This window comes from Triticum urartu, chromosome 7A (genome assembly GCF_056163025.1).
Source record: "Triticum urartu cultivar PI428250 chromosome 7A, HENAU_Tu73, whole genome shotgun sequence".
In the NCBI taxonomy this organism is placed as follows: domain Eukaryota; kingdom Viridiplantae; phylum Streptophyta; class Magnoliopsida; order Poales; family Poaceae; genus Triticum; species Triticum urartu.
Window position 1 is genome coordinate 51,717,248 of NC_141879.1, and position 18,089 is coordinate 51,735,336.

At 45.7% G+C, this 18,089-nt stretch overlaps 2 protein-coding genes across 2 annotated transcripts; one reads left to right on the forward strand and one right to left on the reverse strand.

Moving 5' to 3' along the window:
- The first annotated feature begins 9,131 nt into the window (after positions 1-9,131).
- On the forward strand, positions 9,132-10,612 carry LOC147957613 (UPF0481 protein At3g47200-like). Its single transcript, XM_087535911.1, has 2 exons — positions 9,132-9,467; positions 9,567-10,612. The coding sequence occupies exons 1-2, from the start codon at positions 9,212-9,214 to the stop codon at positions 10,430-10,432; spliced, it is 1,122 nt and encodes a 373-aa protein (XP_087392037.1). The 5' UTR covers positions 9,132-9,211; the 3' UTR covers positions 10,433-10,612.
- Positions 10,613-13,142: 2,530 nt separating this feature from the next.
- Positions 13,143-13,650, reverse strand: LOC125523206 (uncharacterized). Its single transcript, XM_048688256.2, has one exon. The coding sequence runs from the start codon at positions 13,536-13,538 to the stop codon at positions 13,299-13,301; it is 240 nt and encodes a 79-aa protein (XP_048544213.1). The 5' UTR covers positions 13,539-13,650; the 3' UTR covers positions 13,143-13,298.
- Between the last annotated feature and the right edge of the window lie 4,439 nt (positions 13,651-18,089).

An 18,089-nucleotide genomic window follows, 5' to 3' on the forward strand; every position in this document is an offset into this window, starting at 1 on the left:
GCGCTGCTACAGGAACGACGCTGGCTGGCCGATGTTTGAACGACACTATGGATCGAACCATGCATCTGTAGGAGTAAGTGTTGCACAGCCGCTTGATGAAGCGTCGTCTGCAAATCGTGCATCGAGTGTCGGCCACAGAGTGTTCCACTTTGCTTATAAGAAAGATCGTCCATTCACTATGTTTAGCCCGCGTATAGGATTAGACTCTGTTTAGCACTCGAGCCTATCAATCTAGTGTAGCTGTCCCTTTCCTTTGTATATTACTCGTATCAAGCAAGTTTTTGTGTGTCTTGGTGAGAGGAACTGAGCAAATTTGTGCAGAAAAAATTGGTGAGAGGAACTCAGCAAGTTTTCGTATCAAGCAAATTTGTAAACATGTAATAATGCATCAGTAAATCATACAGGGGTATAACTATCAGTTCGTCCATTCACTCGCTTTAAACGTGGTTGAATAACTAAAATTTCCATGTTCGAACAATAAAATGGGCATTGTTCATATATTAAATTTGTCATGGTCCAAAACTAAAATTTCCATGGTTCATATATTAAAATTTGCCATGGTAAAGTACGACAAAGAAGTAAATGAAATTGTTATGGATGATTGAAAAAAGGAAAAAGTCTAAAATAAACCTTGAATTTGTAGATGAAAGCTAAATCGAACCCTGAACTCTCAATCCTAGAAATCAGCACACTGAACTCTCTGATCCCGGTCTATTTTGAACCTTGAGAGGATTTAGCTGGTATTGGCTGAATTGGGCCGGCCTATTAGTAGTTGCTCGCGCTGCTCTGCTTTTCTTTATTTTTTTATTTTGTTTCTGTTTGTTTTTTCTTTATTTTTTCATTTGTCTTCTTTTGTATTTTCTTTAATGTTCTTTGTTTTTTCTCTGTTTTTTCTTTCTTCGTTATAATTTTCTTTTTATCCTTTTTCTTTTCATATTGTTTTTTTCGCTTTTATTCTGTTTCTTTATTGGTAACTGGTTTTCTTTTTTCCACAATTCTAATTATTTTCAGTACCCTGTGTACATTTTTAGTGCAGACATAACATATGTTTTGGTACACTTTCGACATTTTCCAAATGCATTACGTACATTTTTTATTAAAATACATGCTTTCGATACTTTTTCGAATACACGGTAATATTTCTCCGGATACACGTTATACATTTTCTTAACAACAATAAACATTTCATAAACTACACGGACATTTTTAAAATTGTATGCATTTTTTTCAAATGTTTTTAAAATTGTATGCTATTTTTTCAAACACATGTCACATATAGTCTTTTAAGGGTATGGCACATTTTTCTACATCATGCAAACATTTTTTATATTGTATATACTTTTTTTAAATGTCGCAAGCATTGGTTTTGAGTCACACGAATATTATTTTATGTTGTACATTTTATCTAAACTCGTGATATTTTTTAGATGCCACAAACATTTTCTTTACACATTTGTTCAGGTTTCGAATTTTGTTCCCAGTTTTACAATTTTCAAAAAGTGTTCGCACTTTCAAATTTTCGTCAGGTTTCAAAAATATCTATGTTTCAAAAATTGTTTGCTTTTTTGAAATTGATTGCTTTTCCAAAAAATTGTTGTTTTCTTAAAGTATTCAGGATTTTCAAAAAGTGCTCCCAGTTTAAAAAATGTCCGGACATTTCCAAAATTGTTTATGTTTTGACTATTTGTTTGCCCCTAAAAAATATTTTCAAAGTTCAACGCTTCAGTATGTGCTTAAATACATCGGGCCTTTATTATATCACTTGTAGTTGTGTGTATTTTTGGCTAGCGGGATGAGTTCGATACTTTTTCGAATACACGGTAATATTTCTCCGGATACACGTTATACATTTTCTTAACAACAATAAACATTTCATAAACTACATGGACATTTTTAAAATTGTATGCATTTTTTCAAATGTTTTTAAATTTGTATGCATTTTTTTCAAACACATGTCACATATAGTCTTTTAAGGGTATGGCACATTTTTCTACATCATGCAAACATTTTTTTATATTGTATATGCTTTTTTTAAATGTCGCAAGCATTGGTTTTGAATCACACGAATATTATTTTATGTTGTACATTTTATCTAAACTCGTGATATTTTTTAGATGCCACAAACATTCCCGGGATTTAACATGCCACGTCAACAATCCCTGTTTGGGAACTCACTCAAGGTTGAAAATAGACCGGGATCTGAGAGTTTAGTGTGCTGATTTCGGATTTGAAGTTTGGGGTTCAATTTAGCTTTTGTCTACAAGTTCAAGGTTTATTTTCGACTTTTTCCTTAAAAAAAATTTAAAAAAATGCCATGTCTGTGGAACTATATTTTTTTCATATTTTTTACATCTGTGAAAAAAGAAAAAAAGATTTATGTTGTAAATTGTATCTAAAGACAAAAACTACTTTTTTTACATAATTGGCCACACCCTGTTAAAGAAAACAGGTACAAATAGGATTAAGTGGGATTCAAACCCAGGTGTCTCGGGGGAAGCTAGAGGCACTAGCCAATTTGATGGGCGTGCGGGCTTGCTCTGGAGAACGTTTGCGCCGGTTTTATGTGCCAACGAATAAAAATGGTGGCTTGGCTTCCCCTATGCTACGACATCCATGCATTGGAACGAACGGCACAGACGACGTTCGCGCCAGCGAGTGATAAATCTGATGTCAGATACTTACTAATTCCGATTTTTTTTCGAATCTGACTCTTTTCATATTGCTTGTATCAGCGGCGGTAGGATCATACAAGTTACCAACGGGGCAATGGCGGTAGGATCTTGGTCAACGTGTCTAGATTGTCTTGTGCCATGATGTGGCAAAGTGCCTACCGCCAAGGCCTTAGGTGATAGCCATTTGTACCTTACTGTCGGATGCTTCAATTTGGGGGTAAGCCCCTGAAGGGTTTGTAAATGGGTGGGCTTGCGTGGGTTACCCACCGACCCATTCACCTTCGATCTTCTTTCTCTCTGAGCTGATGCCCCCTCCCTCACTCTCCCATCCAAACCTTCTGTGGACAGACCAGCGGCGGCGAAACTCGTTTCCTTCTTGAAGGCGTTGTCGCGGCTCTCATCACCCATCATGTGCTCTAGGGGAAACTCTAATTCTTGGATCGGGCGGTGGCGGCGCTCCGGTGTCGTATCCTTGCTGAAGGCGCCGCCTTGGAGTCCACGGATCGTCGTATGCGGCTTCATCTCTTCGTAGTTAGGGATAGTGTTGTTGCGCTCAGCGCCTGTGTATCATGCCTTGGGTGTGTGCGTTGTTGTGGTGACGTGCGTCTGTATCGGGGTGTTGATGATCTTTGCTTTATATATAAAACGGGGCGGAAGCCTTTTTCGTTAACCCTTCTCAAATCCATCTAGAGTCGGTGCCATTTGTCCAGTGAATCAGGGGATTTTTCATCACTTGAGGAAACCTCTCTCATCTGCACGATTTGGTTGGTTGAAATCATCTCATTTGATGGCATTTTTCATTTTGGAGTAAACCCTAGTTCTAAAATTTTCTATGAAAAATCCATGGCTAACCTACAACCAGCCACCGGGGGCACTATGACGGCCACTCCAGGATGGTACAATCGATCACCGGCGTGCTACGACAGGCACCACCAGAATCTACAACCAGCCACCAGTTGGAGACCTGATCACAGTTGTGCATAATGTCAGTTAAATGTGCAATAACTAAGTCACATCTAGATGCATTCTATATGAACCAACAAATACCCCAGAAAGAAAATTTTGTGCCAGCTACTACCAACTAAGCAACACGCTAATCAAGGATCGATTACAAGCTGGATCATCGGTACCTGTGGCTAGCGCAAGCGACTCTCGCTCAAAGAACGTGGTGGGCGTAGTTTGCACATGCTGACAATGCAACTTGGCATGTGAGATCTGCAGTCTTGTACTAATTTACTTATTAGCAAGCTTGTCTTGCAGTCTTCCCTATACTCAGATATATATTATCACTCGAACAGATCGACTGATATAGCAAGCCACCAGGAACGCCCAAGTTAAGCAGCAATGGCTACAGAGGTCGTCCCACCACCACTAGAATGCAGTCTACTTCTGGTTGAGGAGTGGAGGCAAACAACAGTCTGTTCGGAGCTGATCATAGCAACATGGGATCGACGTTAGGCCTGACACACTAGGCCAAAATCACCGTTTTGACCCTTGACGGAATTTCTTTTACCACAATACCTACTTGACGATTGATGTGGAGAATACCTACATCGAACGAAACGTTCGCTACAGTGTTGAACCATCGGACGATTGTTTCGAGACTAGACCCCTGACCCCTAGCAGCCCGACTGGCTTTTTGGCTGAATCATTATTTATGTGCAGAAAAAAAAATAGAAATCATTTAATTTCTATGAAACTATTTGAAAACACTAGTGGATAAATTACAAGAAAAATCTTTGATTTTCAAGGAGCAAAAAGTGCCATGTTCATGGCAAAAGTTTCAACAACTAGTGGATAAAAAGTACCGCATATTTAAAAAAATATCAAGTGTACTATACCATGCTCGTGCTCGCCACGGCCCAAGCTGGCAGCCGTCTTCACCGGCATGGTAGGCTTCCGCCGTCCTTCCCTTCATGCTGTTTTCTCCGCCGGCTCCCTCGCTTCAAGTAGCTTTTCAGGCGAGGCACGACTCGTCGGCGTCCTTCTGCAATAGTTGGAGTGGCAGCACTACTGCTCTGTTGCAGTCTAACAGCAACGCGCTCGACTCAGGCAACAGCGAGGGCTATTCTGCACATTATTTTCAGTTGTAAAATTTTCAGCAACATTGCCTATGTTGCAAAAGTTCTTCCACAACATCACCATTGTTGCAAAAAAAGTGAAGACAGAAAATATAATTCTGCAACATGACCTATGTTGCAAAGAATATCCCGCAACACAACCTATGTTGCAAAAAAATCAGCAACAAAACTTTGTTCAAATGTTTCCGCGACAAAATCTGTGTTGCAATGGAGAAGAAGACATTCAACCGCTAGACCGTGTCAGATCGTACGGCTCAGGAGAAAGATCCGCCGGCCGACGCGTGGCAGCTCCAATAAAAAATGCCATGGTAAAGTACGAGAAAGAAATAAATAAATTTGCCATGGAAGAATTACAAAAGGAAACAGAAAGAAAGTTGCCATATATGGGAAACTAGGTTCTTGCATATTTTTGCCATCTGTGAAAAAAGAAGTTTATTTGAGGAAGGTCTCTTTGAGGAAGCTATAGGCACGAGCCAGATTGATGGGCGTGTAGGATTGCTAAGGAAAGCGTTCGCGCTAGTTTTATGTTGTTGTGAACGAATAAAAACAATGACACGGCCTCTGCTCCGAGGTCCATGCATAGGAAGTTCCTGCTAGGGAGCGATAAATCTAACTTCAGATATTTAGTGATACCGATTTTTTCTTGATCTGACTCTTTTCGTGTCACCTGCATCGGCGATGATAGGGTTGTATGCGTTAGCATCAGGATTAATGATGGTAGGATCCAGGTCAATGTGTCTGTGCTATCTCATGTCTTACTGACGTGGCAAAGTTCCTACCGTCAAGGCCGTAGGCGATAACCCTTTGTACCTTAATGCCAGGTGCTTTAATTCAGCGTTATGCCCCTCAAGGGTTTGTATGTGGGTGGGCTTGGGTGGACCAACCAACCACCCACCCATTCACCCCCTTCCTACGAGCATCTATAGCCAGGCCCCCGAAACCTCCTATACCCTTGGACAGATGGCCTGGTCATTGACCGGTAAACAAAAAACCCTAAACGAATGCCTCATACACTCCTAAATGATCGGGCTGACCGACACCCCTTATATCCAGCCAAAATCCAGGGCGGATATGGGGAGGCCGCTGCGAACTTGGACGCGTTCGCCACGATGGATCCCGCCCATGCTGGACCACCAAGACACCACATATACTCGTTCCCTTCTGCTCCCCTAACCAAAACCTAGCCGCTGCACTCCACTCCCCTCCGCCCCATGGTGCCTACCAACGATCTCTGACCTTCTCCAACAAGGTGGGCAGCGGATCTGAGTCCTCCATCACCCGATCTGCATAATGGGACCTCATCCCATGTGGGCCTGAGGAGGATATGGCCATCCGCATTGTGTTTCGCCGGGCCCACAAGGTGAACGCCCCAATGACAATCGGACTTGATCCGGCAGGAATCCATAGCGTCTGCCCAAATGGCACTTGGATCTGGCGCCAGGCGCATCACCAATGCCTTGCCGGAGGCGCAACCCCTTCGGTGGCGTGCCGAGTCGGAGGTGCACGTGTTGGAAATATGCCCTAGAGGCAATAATAAATTAGTTATTATTATATTTCCTTGTTCATAATAGTCATTTATTATCCATGCTAGAATTGTATTGATAGGAAACTCAGATACATGTGTGGATACATAGACAACACCATGTCCCTAGTAAGCCTCTAGTTGACTAGCTCGTTAATCAATAGATGGTTACGGTTTCCTGACCATGGACATTGGATGTCGTTGATGACGGGATCACATCATTAGGAGAATGACGTGATGGATAAGACCCAGTCCTAAGCCTAGCACAAGATCGTGTAGTTCGTATGCTAAAGCTTTTCTAATGTCAAGTATCATTTCCTTAGACCATTAGATTGTGCAACTCCCGGATACCGTAGGAATGCTTTGGGTGTACCTAACGTCACAACGTAACTGGGTGGCTATAAAGGTGCACTGCGGGTATCTCCGAAAGTGTCTGTTGGGTTGGCACGAATCGAGACTGGGATTTGTCACTCCGTGTAACGGAGACGTATCTCTGAGCCCACTCAGTAGGACATCATCATAATGTGCACAATGTGACCAAGGAGTTGATCACGGGATGATGTGTTACGGAACGAGTAAAGAGACTTGCCGGTAACATGGGTATCCAGATCCCGTTGTTGGTTATTGACCGGAGAGTCGTCTCGGTCATGTCTGCGTGTCTCCCGAACCCATAGGGTCTACACACTTAAGGTTCGGTGACACTAGGGTTGTAGAGATATTAGTATGCGGTAACCCGAAAGTTATTCGGAGTCTCGGATGAGATCCCAGACATCACGAGGAGTTTCGGAATGTTCCGGAGGTGAAGATTTATATATATGAAGTCCAGTTTCGGCCATTGGGAAAGTTTCGGGGGTAATCGGTATTGTACCGGGACCACCGGAAGGGTCCCGGGAGTCCACCGGGTGGGGCCACCTATCCCGGAGGTCCCCATGGGCTGAAGTGGGAGGGGAACCAGCCCCTGGTGGGCTGGTGCGCCCCCCATGGCCCTCCCCCTGCCTAGGGTTGGAAACCCTAGGGGTGGGGGGCGCCCCAGCTAACTTGGGGGGCAAGTCCCCCCCTTGGCCGCCGCCCCCCCTTGGAGATTGGATCTCCTAGGGCCGGCGCCCCCCTAGGGGTCCTATATATAGTGGGGGGAGGGAGGGCAGCCGCACCCAAGTCTCTGGCGCCTCCCTCTCCCTCCGTGACACCTCTCCCTCTCGTTGGTGCTTGGCGAAGCCCTGCCAAGATCCCGCTGCTTCCACCACCACGCCGTCGTGCTGCTGGATCTCCATCAACCTCTCCTCTCCCCTTGCTGGATCAAGAAGGAGGATACGTCTCTCCGTTCTGTACGTGTGTTGAACGCGTATGTGCCGTTCGTTCGGTGCTAGGATCATCGGTGATTTGGATCACGACGAGTACGACTCCATCAACTCCGTTCTCTTGAACGCTTCCGCTTAGCGATCTTCAAGGGTATGAAGATGCACTCCCTCTCTCTCGTTGCTAGTATCTCCTGGATTGATCTTGGTGACACGTAGAATTTTTTTGAATTATTGCTACGTTCCCCAACAGCACGCCCACCTCGCGTACGAAGAAAATATGACGTGGTGTGCCCACTGTGCGAGGCATCAGGGATGAGAGGCCAGAACACACATCAGCGAGGCAAAGTCGCGCTCTTCGTGCCGCTACTGGTGACCGGCAACCCCTGGCGCCACAACCGCGTCGTGGTGGATGTGTCGGGCTCCGACCATGAAGAATCCATCCTCGAACTCACATCGACCGGCAACATGCAGGCCACGGGCTCCGACTACGACGAATGCATCATCAAACTCACATCGACCTACAACATGCAGGCCATGGGGTCCGAAGAGGAAGAGCAGGGCATGGGAGAAGGCGGCGCCTCGTGTCCTGTGGGCTGGTGCATGTCCACTGGCCTACTCTACCTCGCTGGTGATCGCGCCTCCACTTCGAGTGGCTTAGCCGGCCGCTGGGTATGGACACGGTGGAGCCGGACGGGCTCCGCCCAAGATTTAAATTAGGGTTTTACTTTGCACGTAATTGTATGGATTTGAGGTTTCATTATTGATGTATTTGGTTGTGAAAAAGAAAATTTGATGTCTGCCCGGTCACTGCCCGTAGACGCGTCCTACTATAGATTTGAGGTTTCTATGTTGCACGGAATTGTATGGATTTGGTGTATCCTGCTATAGATGCTCTCACTCTCCCTCATCCAAACACTTCTCAAATCCCTCTAGAATCTCTGCCATTGTTCCGGTGAATCGGGAGATTTTCAATTTACTTGAGGTAACCTCTCTCATCCCCATGATTTAGTTTGTTGGGGACATATCATTTGATGGCATTTTTCACTTTTTAGTAAACCCTAGATTTAGAAATTTCTCTCAAATCCAAAGCTAAATTGCAACCACCCACCAGGTGTGCTACGACAGACATGCCGGTATGCTGCAACCGGACACTGGCGTGCTACGACAAACGACACCAGAAGCTACAACCAGCCACCGGTTGGAAACCTTATTACATTTGTGCATGACGTCGGTTAGATGTGCAATAATTAAGTCATGTCTAGATGCATCCTAGACATACCAAAATATACCCCCAAAAAAAAAAATTCGTGCCACCTACCAACTAAGCAACAAACTAATAAAGGATGGATTACAGGCAGGATCCTCGGTATTTGTGGCTAGCCCGCGCGACTCTCGCTCAAAGAGCGTGGTGGGCGCAGTTGGCACATGTTGACAATGCAACTTGACATGTGAGATCTGCAATCTACTACACTAAATTATGAATTAACAAGCTTGTCTTGCGTATACCCCGGCAACTGGCACGTCCAACTCAGATATATATTGTAGCATGCACGTGATCGGACCGGACGTGAATCCACTCGTCTTCTGGTTGAGGAGTGGAGCCAGACACCGAGCCAGTTCAGAGCTGATCACAGCAAAATGGAGTGGACTTTCCACAGGTTCCCTGCAAGCCTACGGGAACTGGACAGCCGCTACGTGAAGCCGCTGGTGGTGGCACTCGGCCCTTACCACCACGGCGACACCAAGCTCCAGGAGATGGAGAATCTGAAGCGCGTGGCCGCCGATCGTTTCGTGCGCGCGTCCGGCAGCGAGCTCGACCTCGAGGAGATCTTCCATGCAGTCTCCGCCGTTGCCGGTGTGGCCCGCGGTCTCTACATCGGTGACGAGGTGGCAGGTATGAGCGCTGATGAGTTCGCGACCATGATGCTCCATGACGCTTGTTTCTTGCTACAGTACATACGAGTGATGGATTCCGATCCAAGGGATCCTGCAGATGCGTCCTTGGAGCGTCTATTCGTCTCCAACCGAGTATGCATCGAGAATGACATCATGCTGCTGGAGAACCAGATTCCATGGTCCGTAGTGCAAGCACTCAACAGCCTCGGCCGATCTCCGGCGCCGGTGGACAAGTTCATCTCTACCATGGGAAGCACCTTCAAGATCCGCGGGCATCGGGAGAGCACTCAACCATTTCGGCCCTACACTAGTGATCGCAACCCACCACATCTCCTTGCACTCTTCCGCTTGGAAAAAGCCGGGTACACGAGAACCCAAGGAGTGCCTCCATCCTCGTCGATGGCGATCACCGCAAGTGCCACCGAGCTCGCCGAGATGGCCATCAACATCCAGCCCTGCATGACGTCAGACTTCATGGACATGGGCATCTGGATAGAAAAGCTCTTCTCCCACCTCTACCTGGCGCCCCTCTTCCTGGACGAAACCAGGGCATGCTGGCTCGTCAACATGGCCGCTCTGGAGGTCTGCACAGCCTCCAACGACAGGGACGACGACATAATGAAGAAGGAGACGGCCGTGTGCTCCTACCTCGCCCTCCTGGCGATGCTCATGAACCGGGAGGAGGACGTGCACGAGCTGCGTAACAAGCAGGTAGTGCAAGCAAAGCTCACCGACAAGGAGACGCTAGACTTCTTCAAGAGCGTTGTGAAGCGCCTGGACGGCGGCCGCCTCTACAGCGGCATCATGGCGGAGATTGACCACTACAAGTGGAAGAGAAGGAGGAGGATCAAGGTCTACAAATTCATCAAAAAGAACAAACGAAGCATCATCGCCGTACTGTCAATCATTGCCGTTCTTGTTGGAATCTTCAAGACGCTCCTCTCTCTAAAGACACGCCAATAGTAAGTCACACGCCATGTTTGCCATCCATATCTTCGATACCATTTTGTGTTCCTAGATTCCTGCCCCTGCTACAATGTTTTGTCAGTTCTTTAAGCTTCGTACTTTCTTACTTTTGTAATTATAGTCGGTTGCCTAATTGGTTCTGTTCTGCTGAATATTTTGGAAAAAATTTAATTTGTATCTGATCTGTGCTTGAGGTTTAACAGGCGTCTCTGACTCTTTCAATTTTCTAATGAAAATGGGGGCCTACAATAATTATCACTCCATAGCAATTTTGAGAGAAATCAGTAGCTCATACATGCCTCTAAATAATAATTGCATGTATAGAGTGTTTCAGCTTGTACTGAATGATGATAAGCCATCTCTCGCGGATCGTTAGTCGTACCTTCATGGCTAAATCTAATCTCCAATGTTGTACAAGGGACAGAAAAAGCGCACCCGCCAACGGAATATGGCTACCTCCAGCTGCCGTTCTAGTGCTGTCACGTAGCGGTGTCTCGTGCTCGTACGTTTGTTCAAGTGTCTTCGCTAGGGTGAGTTTTATGGTCCTTAGCAGCAACATTCTGGCGGTGGACGTGGTTTCAGTTGAAAAGTAAAAGTCATCAGATTCTTTCCCTGCTGCCACCATGCTTCACTGGGGTGCGTCATACAGCCATAATTATGTTTCCTCCCCAGGTTCGATGCAACTGCTCGTACGCGCAAGCGCGCAAAAGTTCGGGGTTGAAATATGCACTTCATAAGGGGTCTTTATATGAAAGAAGTGCATATTTCAACCCCAAACTTTTGGACTAGTCTAATTTACAACCCTGAACTTCAATACCGTCTAAACTACAACCCCCAACTCTCAAAACCGGCCAGTATTCAACCCTCCTCTCTTTGTTGACCGGTTTTGACCTGGTTGACCGGTTTTGACCAGTCAACAGGTCCAGTCAGCATGCCACATCAGCAAAAAATGCAAAATTTCCAAGGAAACAACTTGTAAAATCAAAGAAAATGCAGGAAAAGAAATAAGAAATCCAATTTCTGAAAAACACGAAAAATAAAAAAACAAATTTCCAAAAAAAAAATCCAGAAAAAACCCAAAAACTCAAATTCCAGAAAAAAAAATTCCAGAAAAAAAATCATTTTTTATTTTCCCTAGCTTTTTTCGCGAACAATTTTTTCGGAATTTTGCTTTTTTATATTTTTTTCCTAATCTTACAGATTTTTATTTACTTTTTCTTGAAATTTTGAAAAAAAAATCTGACATGGCATGCTAATTGGACCCGTTGACTAGTCAAAACTGGTCACCCCAGGTCAAAACCGGTCAACAGAGAGGGGAGGGTTGAATCCTGCCCGATTTTGAGACTTGGGGGTTGTAATTTAGACGGTATTAAAGTTCGGTGTTGTAAATTAAATTAGGCAAGAGTTCAGGGTTGAAATATGCACTTCTCTCTTATGAGAATAGGAGACGTAAGTAAGTTTATAAAACACGGCTGGTTAAGATCAAACTGATAGTGCAAAAAAAAAAACGCGATGAATGAAAACATTCAACAAATGCACTGTAATCCTATTCATCACCCAAGGTGCAGAATAAGTTATTCTTCACTCGAGGTAATTTTACGATCGCTTCATAAATAAATTATATTTGGAATACAAATATTTACATTCATATTGATTCACTACGTAGAATTTGGTATAAGAAAAACAAAAATAGTTTTAAAAACTAGAAATATCACATTTTATGTATCTTTTACACTATGTTTTTACGTTCGTAATTTTACGTAACATAAAATATTTTTTACGACGAGTGTACATTTTCTTATGTTTTTTTATGTATGAAATAAAACAAAATTTACGAAACCTAAAAATACGGTGCACTGACCTCAAAATAGAGAGGGGGTGAAGAATAACTATTCCTCACCCAGGGTGACGAAGAGCGCGTCGATCGAAAGCACTGAAGCGAGCCGATCGAAAGCGTGTCGCCGTCATCACCCTTCCATTGCCGGAGTCGGGCACAACCTGTTGTAGTAGACAGTCGGGAAGTCGTCGTGCTAACGCCTCATAAGACCAGCGCACCAGAACAACAACCGCCCCCGATGAAGAATAACGTAGGTTGGAAGGATTCAACCCGAAGACACACGAACATAGACGAACAACAACGAGATCCGAGCAAATCCACCAAAGATAGATCTATCTGAGACACACCTCCACACGCCCACCAACGATGCTAGATGCACCGCCGGAACGGGGGCTAGGTGGGGAGACCTTTATTCCATCTTCAGAGAGCCGCCGCTGTCTCGCCTTCTTGAGCAGAACACAAACCCTAACAAGACAGAAAAAAACGACTGAAAACGGAGCCCTCCAGCCGGCCCTTGGCAGGATCCACCGCGCGCCCATGGCCGTAGGGCCACCGGAGACGAGGCGGACCTGCGGCGGCGCCGGCGAGAGGCAGAAACCCTAGCTTTCTTTCTTGGAGGAGGAGGAGCGAAGAGCAGATTTTGCGTGGTTTTCTTTTTTGATTGATGACTAGGTACGTGCATAAATTTCTGAATAGTTTTAGTCTTACAAGAATCGTAGTTATAAATTTCCTATTTTTTACATTTTAATGTCCTTAATATTTTTCTACTGGTTTTGCCAGCTAGGCTGCCATGTTTATAAAATAGTTGCCCCATCAAAATTGCTTTCAGTATAGACTTATAGAGCAACCGAAACATATGCAAGGCATCAGTAAATCAAGCAACTGTGTAATTATCAGCTCATACGTTCTCTCGCTGTGTATATGGTAAGTCTCTTGGTCAAAAAGAAACCAAACCTCACACGGCAGCAGATGGGGAAGTGAAAAAGAAAGAAGAAAAAATCTCCCGGGAGACAGCCGGCGACCCACTCAAGGGGATACTATGTACTCGAAGCAGTTGAGGCCGTCGAACTCCGGCGCAAACCGTGCCGGGCTGGCCTCCGGCTTCCTCTCCGGCCGTGGGCTCCGCTCGACCTTGTCCTCCTGCTGCTTCTTCTCCATCGCCTGCTTCCCTCCGCCGCTCCGCCAGGACAGTCGCGTGGCGTACCCGGCCCCAGCAATCTCTGCCGGCGACGAGCTGAGGATGGAGAAAGCCAGGATCTTGTCCATGGTCGATTAACCGAGCTGCCTGCCTCTAACAAAGTTTCGGGTGTTGCTCTGTTCCTCTGTCTTGACTCTGTCTCTGAACTCTGCCTTTGGATGCCGTTTCCGACACCCCCCGACTGGTGATATATACACGTACGGGGGATAGGTGGGGGGAGGCAGGCAAAAGCGGGGTCGATGAAGGAGCCGTGACGCGGCAGGATGGAAAGTCCACGGACGCAGGCGGGGGACGCCGACCTTGACCGGCGCACGGCAGGAAGCAAAGAACGACATGAGAGAGTTTGACCGGAACCATTGTTTACGGAGTGGGAGAGGTGGCGTGATGCGAATGCGACCCGGCACGACACCGTCCTGCAAGCGCGGCGGTGCGAGGAATGGGTCGCGATCGTTCCAACAAAAGAAATGAGCTGCTGCGTCGGTGATGAGTCGTGTTTGGGATTTGTTTATAGTGGAAGGATATCAACTGGCTGGGTGAGGCGACACTTGGAACTCAGCTAGGGAACATGTGCCCTGTCCGGGATGGATGGGTGGCGTAGCGTCGGCTGCTCGGGAGTTCGGCGTGACGCGGCCCGGTGTTGCATAATTTTCAGACAGGCGCGCATGGGTCGGCCGGCCGGCCATGATGGTCGGCGATCCACTTCCGTACACGGGTCATGTGAAGCCTAGGCCGAATATCCCTACTCCTCCTCCCCAACCCTCCTCCCAACCCGTGCATCCCCCTCCCTCTGCCGCCATCCGCAATGTCGCTAGGCCAAGGCCCCGTGGCGCGGAGGAGGCGGACCTCCTCTGGCATCCCGAGATCCAAGGCGGCGGCGGCCTGATTTGGATCTCCCTTCCGACGAGGATGGCGAGCAGCGGCGGCCGGGGCACGGCGGGGGGTTTGGCTGCACCTGACGGGAGTAGTACGAGATGGCGGCAGCGGCGGCCAGGGCGCGTCCCGGGCTCGACCTAGGACCTTCGGGTCTAGGCGGGCGGCTGCGGTTACGTCCTCAAACTGCTGCATCTCGTCGGATTCGGCGACGGCTCGCTGAAGCACTCCGGGTCTGCATCGCATCACGAGGATTATGGCGGTGGTGGTCATCTCCTACGCCGGAGACGGTCGACCTGAGACTGGATGATCGGATCTCGAGATCTGTAATCTAGTCCCGGCTGCGAGTCGGGGAGACATAGTTGCTGGTGAAAACCGAGCCGATGGCGGACGATGGCGGCGTTCTGCGCCGTTACCTTGATGAAGGCATCGTTCTGTAACTACTGTCGACCCACTCGTGCTGCTCCGGGGGAAACCCTATGATATGATTTTCCAGATCGGACGATGGTGGCACTGCAGTGTCATTTCTCTCATGGGAGCATCGTTTGTGGAGCAGTGCTGGAAGTCAGAGGTAGGAGGTGGAGCGGCTTCGTCTTGCACGGAGCTTCGGTGGAGATGTCAAGTCATGCCTGGCTGACAGGTGCTACGCTTTGTCATGCCTGGTCGGCAGGTGCTATGCACGACAAATATTCCAGAGACTTCAAGTTGTGTCGGCTGGTGGTGCTCGGCGGCATGGTGCTGAGATGTACCGACGACGACCGCGACGTGCTAAGAAGTTTGCACAGGGAGGTGCTGACGTTAGGCGCCGTGATGGTGTCGACGGCAGCTAGAACAAGCAAGAATGATGCGTCAGTACAACTCTAAAGATGGAGTGGTGGCAGTTGGCGGCGGCGGCCTGTGAGAGCGCGTCGGATCGGTGTGTGCCCCATACCCGGCAAGTGGCTTGGTTGGGGCGTCAGGCCTTAGATGTTAGGCTTGACTGGGAGGTCTGTGGTATTAGGCCCGGACTATCAACATCCCTTTATCAACTGGATAGGAGTAGCACAGATGTTACCTAGACGGTGGCTTCAAACTTACTGTTGTATTTCTTTGTATGGTTTTTGTAAATAATTAATAAAGTGGCTATATGCATCGCCCAGATGCAGAGGCCGGAGGTCTTCCTTCTTTTTTAAAAAAATAAAGAGTTTCATGTCTTATATGATATTTTTTTCGAATCGAAACGATCGGACATTAGTCACGTCCTATGTATGTATCTATCTATCTATCTGTTTATACCTATACTAATTAAAAATCCCCGAAAATTACCACATTAATTAGTAATTAAAAATCATTAATCTGATGGAACCAAATTATAACGGTGTAGATTCATCTTTACAATTCTGGGCAAAAAATAAAAAATACCTCAAAAACAAGCACATAATCCAGTCTCACGTATCTCTCTCTAACGGCAAGAGTAAAAAAATCCCACATATCTCACCCACGACTCAACTGTCTTCTCCTTTCATGCAAGTATCTCCATCTCAAAAAAAAAATCACGTATCTCTTCAAATTCTATCTATCTATCTATCTATCTATCTATCTATACCTATACTAATTAAGGACTTCCCAGAAATTACCACATTAATTAGTAATTAAGAGCCATTAATCTGGTTGGACCAAATTATAACGATGTAGATTCATCTTTACAATTCTGGGCAAAAAATAAAAAATACCTAAAAAACAAGCACATAATCCAGTCTCACCTGTCTCTCTCCAACGGCGAGAGTAAAAAAATCCCACGTATCTCACCCACGACCCAACTGTCTCCACCTTTCATGCAAGTATCTCCATCTCAAAAAAAAAAATTCACGTATCTCTTCAAAAATCCTGGCGTGAAAAAGGAGAAATTCCCAACCACCAAGTGGGTCCGAATTATAACGGCCAGTTATAATCTAAAATTAATCGAAAAAAAACCTGTAGCAATCTGATTAGACTCCATATGCGTCATGTCTATCAAGTTTTGTTTCTTGCCATCTCAATAAAAAAAAGATTTCTTTCTTGCCAATCTAGCTTAACCAATCAACTGTCCCAGGTTTTCACGCAGGAAAGAACTCACCCGTAGGTAGCCAATCAACTGACCCAGGCTTCTGAAGTCTGAACCCACCTCTATCTGGATCAATCTACGATCAATCAACCCTAGCTAGCCAATAACTGTCCCCGGCTGCTGAACAGAAAATATCCCCCGTCCAATAGCCTCCTTTCCTTCGCCCTACCATGTTAGATCCACCATCACCCATGACGACAGCTCTTCCTGAACCTGCATCTATCTGGATCGCCCTTCATTCTTGCTCAGCTTCATTGTTGCATCAACACAGGAAACGAAGCAAGACTAATCCAGAAAATATGGTACGTTCCAATTCATCCTGCATATTCTCCTACCAATATTCCAATCTATATTCCGTCCTGTACGTGCAACTATACAACGGAAGAGTGCTGATGGGCGATAACAATTGAAAGTAGATTGGGTGGCGGCCGACACTTTGTCCTCTCCAAGTTCTGACTTGTTTAGAATACTAATCAATCGCCCCTCACAGGAATGTTGTCTCCTTACTCGGCACAAGCAAAATCAGGCCCAACGCAAGGAAGAGAAAGGATTATAGTGAAGAGAAAAGGGTTGATGTCGACTGAGGACTGTGTATAATGGCAGAGATATCAAATCCATGGGAAAAAGATTTGTGTGGCCACTTGCCAGTATGCGTGCTGCACAAGCAGTAGATCTTGAACCACACTATCACTGACTTGGCAAGGATGAGATCGTCCTATACAAATGGTATTCCTCCACACAATATTCACTTGATGTATTCCCAGTACAAATCATTAGGTAATTTTCCTACAATTTCTTATTTCCTACTGTGAGATGATTTTCCTACTATGTTTGACAAATTGTTCACTCGATGAAGATGTCAACTGTAATGGAGGGATTTTCCTCAGAATATCAGGTTTATTGTTCAATCAACCAGTAAAGATTTCATTATCAGTGTGTCAGTATATGGTCACAGTTACAATTGTGCTGCTTCTACCTGCACATAATAAGTTACGATATGCCAATGCTCCTAAGTCATGTGTTCATAACTTCATATAGAAACGTACTTTTAGCTTTCCAAATTGAAGGTAATGTTCTCAATCAGACACCATTCGTGCTAGCCGATACTGTAGTTGTCTTAACATCCTTCATTATGGCAGATTGCAGTTATGTACTACTTGATAAGTGTGTATCTAAATTCTTATGAAAAAAAATACATCTCCTGATTGTTTGTTTTTAACATGGCTATCATTTCTAGATGTGGTACTATGGCAATAGCTTTGAGGTCAGCCTTAAAACGTAGGGAATAATATTTAGGGTTGCAAATTTCAGGTGTCGGTCACACAAAGCATATATAACAAAGAAAATGAGGGGCGGTCTCAAGTGTTATTAGTGATAAATTACTTGCATGTTATAATTATCTCTCCTTTAATGGTGCGTCTAGCATATACTGACATAGGTTTGCATGCACGAATAAATAGTACTACGCAATTTTTTAATAGTGTAGCTCTTCCTAGCACCGATTGATGTATTTTCTGAAACTCAGCAAATTGTTCAGATTGTTTCCAGTTCCTTTGTACATATATATTGCCTGCTAGATAATGGTAAAGAACCCTGAGCTATGCAGACCACCATCCAAGTGGTGGTTGTCTTTGTTATTCATCTTCATTATTTGGGTGTTCGCATG